General features: G+C 45.9%; 1 protein-coding gene across 1 annotated transcript in view; it reads right to left on the reverse strand.

Moving 5' to 3' along the window:
- Positions 1 to 3,861, reverse strand: part of LOC119590421 — a 21,455-nt gene that overhangs the window by 17,358 nt on the left and 236 nt on the right. The window contains exons 2-7 of the mRNA XM_037939088.1: positions 3,771 to 3,856; positions 3,266 to 3,487; positions 2,254 to 2,496; positions 1,329 to 1,504; positions 844 to 978; positions 93 to 201 (exon numbers count right to left, since the gene is read on the reverse strand). Coding sequence (XP_037795016.1) covers positions 93 to 201; positions 844 to 978; positions 1,329 to 1,504; positions 2,254 to 2,496; positions 3,266 to 3,487; positions 3,771 to 3,856 — 971 coding nt within the window. The remainder of the gene's footprint in view (positions 1 to 92; positions 202 to 843; positions 979 to 1,328; positions 1,505 to 2,253; positions 2,497 to 3,265; positions 3,488 to 3,770; positions 3,857 to 3,861) is intronic.

Raw genomic sequence — 3,861 nt, forward strand, 5'->3', positions numbered from 1 at the left:
TTGCATTGTGTTAGAATTACGTCACTCTACCCGATTTGCCTATTTTCTCACTCAAACCTCCTCTCCCATCATACAGCACACTGCAGACTTACCAAGCACAAGCACGGTATCGAAATACATTTGACCTGTGATGAACTGCGTCTCATCGCTGGTCATGATGTTCAGGAGGTCACTTGCCGGCCACGCGTCCAGCGTCTCCGTCTAAAGGGAGGAGAGCAAACGACGATTTAATAGAGAGCGAGTGTTTTTTAATGATGTCATAAGTTATAATCATCGGTGAATAAGAGTATTAGATTCATTACAATTCAGGAGGCACAAGTAGGTCCTAGCCCTTACAGGCTAACGTAATTGTCAAATTCGTTATCTGATACGAAATTACTCCCAAAAATGTGAAAAGAAAATTATGACAAACCATTTTCCTGCAAATCTCCCCTTCCCTTCCTCTCCCTAACCAATACCCACACGGCCCTTTTCCTACCTACACGATAGAGACCACACCCCCTTGTCCCCCATTCACAACAGAAGCCCGCCCCTTGTCCCCCATTCACAACAGAAGCCACGCCCCCTTGTCCCCCATTCACAACAGAAGCCACGCCCCCTTGTCCCCCATTCACAACAGAAGCCATGCCCCGTTGTCCCCCATTCACAACAGAAGCCACGCCCCCTTGTCCCCCCATTCACAACAGAAGCCACGCCCCCTTGTCCCCCATTCACAACAGAAGCCACGCCCCGTTGTCCCCCCATTCACAACAGAAGCCACGCCCCGTTGTCCCCCCATTCACAATAGAAGCCACGCCCCGTTGTCCCCCCATTCACAACAGAAGCCACGCCCCGTTGTCCCACCTGCACGAAAGTCGACTGAAGCGAAGACACATTCAGGCTGGCGAAGGAAAAGGAGCCGGCGACCTCTTGGCTTCCTCCCGCGCAGGAGGTGCGGAGAACCGAGGCGCTGAAGTCCTTGAGGTTCACCTGGTTGACCTAAGGATGGCAGAGGAACACATTATGAAAGGCAACAACCAAAAAGGAAACTGAAGGACCTTAAAACCATTCTCTCATCTTTTGTGGATGCTTTTCTTCTACCAAAGAAAACGCTATTTATCTTTACATAACTGACTGACTAAGTGTATATGTAATCGTTTCTCAAAGGAACCTATGCTTATTTTTTCTTTTTACTGCAGGTAATTATTACTGGAGGAATATGCACATACAGCTATCATATCACGATAATCTACCATAACCAAAAATAACCAAGATAAACCAAACACAAAACACACATTAAAAAACAAAATCAAATATTTATAATCAAGATAACTACAAAACTGTCTCACCGTGGAATTCGTCTCGATGTCCACAGCTGCTACCTTGCCAAAAGAGAACGCGTTGGGGAGGAGAGCCGGCTGGTCACTCCTCCAGTAGGAATCGGCAAAACCGGGGTCTAAGATGAGTCGATCTTTCCCGAGATGTACTTCCTCGCCCCTCGCGACTCCTAAGAAGATGGCCGAGTCTGAAGAGAGGAATGAAAGGCGAAATTGGAGTTAGAAAAACAAAAACTATAGTCAGGTTCTCCCACACTAAAGATGCTGACTATTCTGACATGAATCTGGAAAAGCTGAAAACACCTCCCAAAGACGGGGAGGCGTTTACAGAATTTAAAATATAACCTCCCTAAAAAGATATTTTTGAAAATCAAACATTTCGTGAAACACAAAGAACAGTAATATTAATTATAACCTATAATAATAATCTATTCAAGTCTATCACTGATGAATCGCACGATTGTGCAAATATAAACGTTAGGGAAATGGCTTTAGTTAAAAGGAGATCGTACTGATGCTAACAAAACTTTTAACATGTGTCCTGATATACATCAAATGAATATGACAGCAAAAAGGGGCAGCGTGTATAGACAAACTGCGATAATATCAATAATGTTTCTATAAAAATTACAGACATCATCCGTTACCCATCCAAGATCCGACTATTTCCATTAAGAACTGTAGACCTGCTACACTTTAACTTAGCGTGGATTCTCTCTCTTCAGCCCGCCTGTCATTTCTACTTATTATATTGTGCTAACTAATCATTCCTTTCATCTAAGTCTTCATTCCACCCTCTGAATTGTACAGGTGGAGCTGGCCCTTGCTTAAAAATGAAGTGCACATTGTATTCTCGTAAAGCCTACCACAGCAGAGGATTTTTATTCATACATCATTCACCATCCTCCCACTGTACTGCCGGAAGGACATAATATACCAGTGTGGAAATGATGGTAGTCCAGCAGGGGGCAGACGCTCCCTAGGTCGACGCCGTTCACCAGCCCCATCACATCGAAGTCCGCGCCGTAAAAGATCTCTCCAATGAAGTTCTTGGTTCCGGTGAAGACGAGGACACGCCCATCGGAAGAATTAGACGCCGTCTGGACGATGCCTTCCGCGGAGAGGTCCCAGCCCTGAACGCGCCCGTCCACCGTCACTGGGCTCTCGGAAGAGACCAGTTCTGCAAATTGGTGAGGGAAGGAGTTGGAAAGAAAATGCAAGGTAGAGGTGGAAGAGGGGCGAAATAAAGGGAATAAATAGAAACGAAAAATAAAATGTACTGCATCCTTTTGGTGTTCCATAAAACGCCTCGATCACCCGCTCCCTCCCGGGCTGAAAAATGGCAGATATAACCCAAACATGGCGGGAAAAACGTCAGACTAAATGCCAAGGAAAGTATATACATGTTATATTATGTAACAAATGAAGCATACAAATACAAATATTCGTTATTACATGTCTTTATACTTAACTTCCAAAGGAAAAAAGGGAATATTGAATATAATATGTGGATTCCGTAAAAGAAAAGGAGGATGAACAAATAACTTGTGTGAAATAATAAGACCAATTTAGAAAAGAACAGGAGGCGCATGGATGACCACAACTTCTACAAACTCATGACCCCGCGCGGCCCTCAGTTCGTCCTAATGAGGTTGGCTGAAGTGTGTTCTTGCTGATTAATCGCACAAGATAGCATTTCGATGGGAGAATAGTGTACACCCCACGTAAAAATAGCACCGAGCCAAAAGAACCTTAGAGGGAAGTTTTGTCACTGCAATTTTTCCAGCGTGAGGGTGTGTCCTGGGTGTCAACATTCCGCTATTTCCAGCAAACCTTGTCCGTCTACCTATCCGTTCCTCACGCCCCCTCCCCTCGGCCCCCTCCCCTCGGCCCCCTCCCCTCGGCCCCCTCCCCTCGGCCCCCTCCCCTCGGCCCCCTCCCCTACTTACCAAAAACCACCGGCCCGAGGAAGGTCTCGGACTCATCAACCCTCATGGCAAAGAGGTCAAGAAAGTTGACGTCAACGCCCTGGACCGTGACCCCGGACAAGGTCACGACCCGCTGCGCATTCATGTCGGAAGCGACGGCCAAGTGTCCCTTCAGCGTCTGGTTGGTCTCCTGCAGCAGCCACCCGGCCTCGTAGCGGGTGAATGGAACGCCGTCGAACGTGTCTGGAGACGACGGACAGGACAGATGTTTGAAGTGAAAGGAGCTTTATCCATAATGGTATGGTTTACATTGAAATGAGCTTTATCCATAAAGGTATTGTTTATATAAGAGTGTCACTTCGTGAAAGAAAATGAAAGGAGAATGCAATACGATATAATTGTGCAAATATATATGCCTTTCCTTTATCCAAGGCAGCCAAAAAAAAAACGGAAGATACCCATCACGGCAAACATTCGCTAACCAAACGGAAAGCTAAAACTCAAAGCAAACGGTAAAAATACCAACCATGGAAACCTAGATTGTGGACTTCATTGTTACCAAAGAGAACGAAATCCCCACTGATAACGCGGTCTTCATCTCTGTATACCACGCTGCG

This window comes from Penaeus monodon, chromosome 27 (genome assembly GCF_015228065.2).
Source record: "Penaeus monodon isolate SGIC_2016 chromosome 27, NSTDA_Pmon_1, whole genome shotgun sequence".
Lineage (NCBI taxonomy): Eukaryota > Metazoa > Arthropoda > Malacostraca > Decapoda > Penaeidae > Penaeus > Penaeus monodon.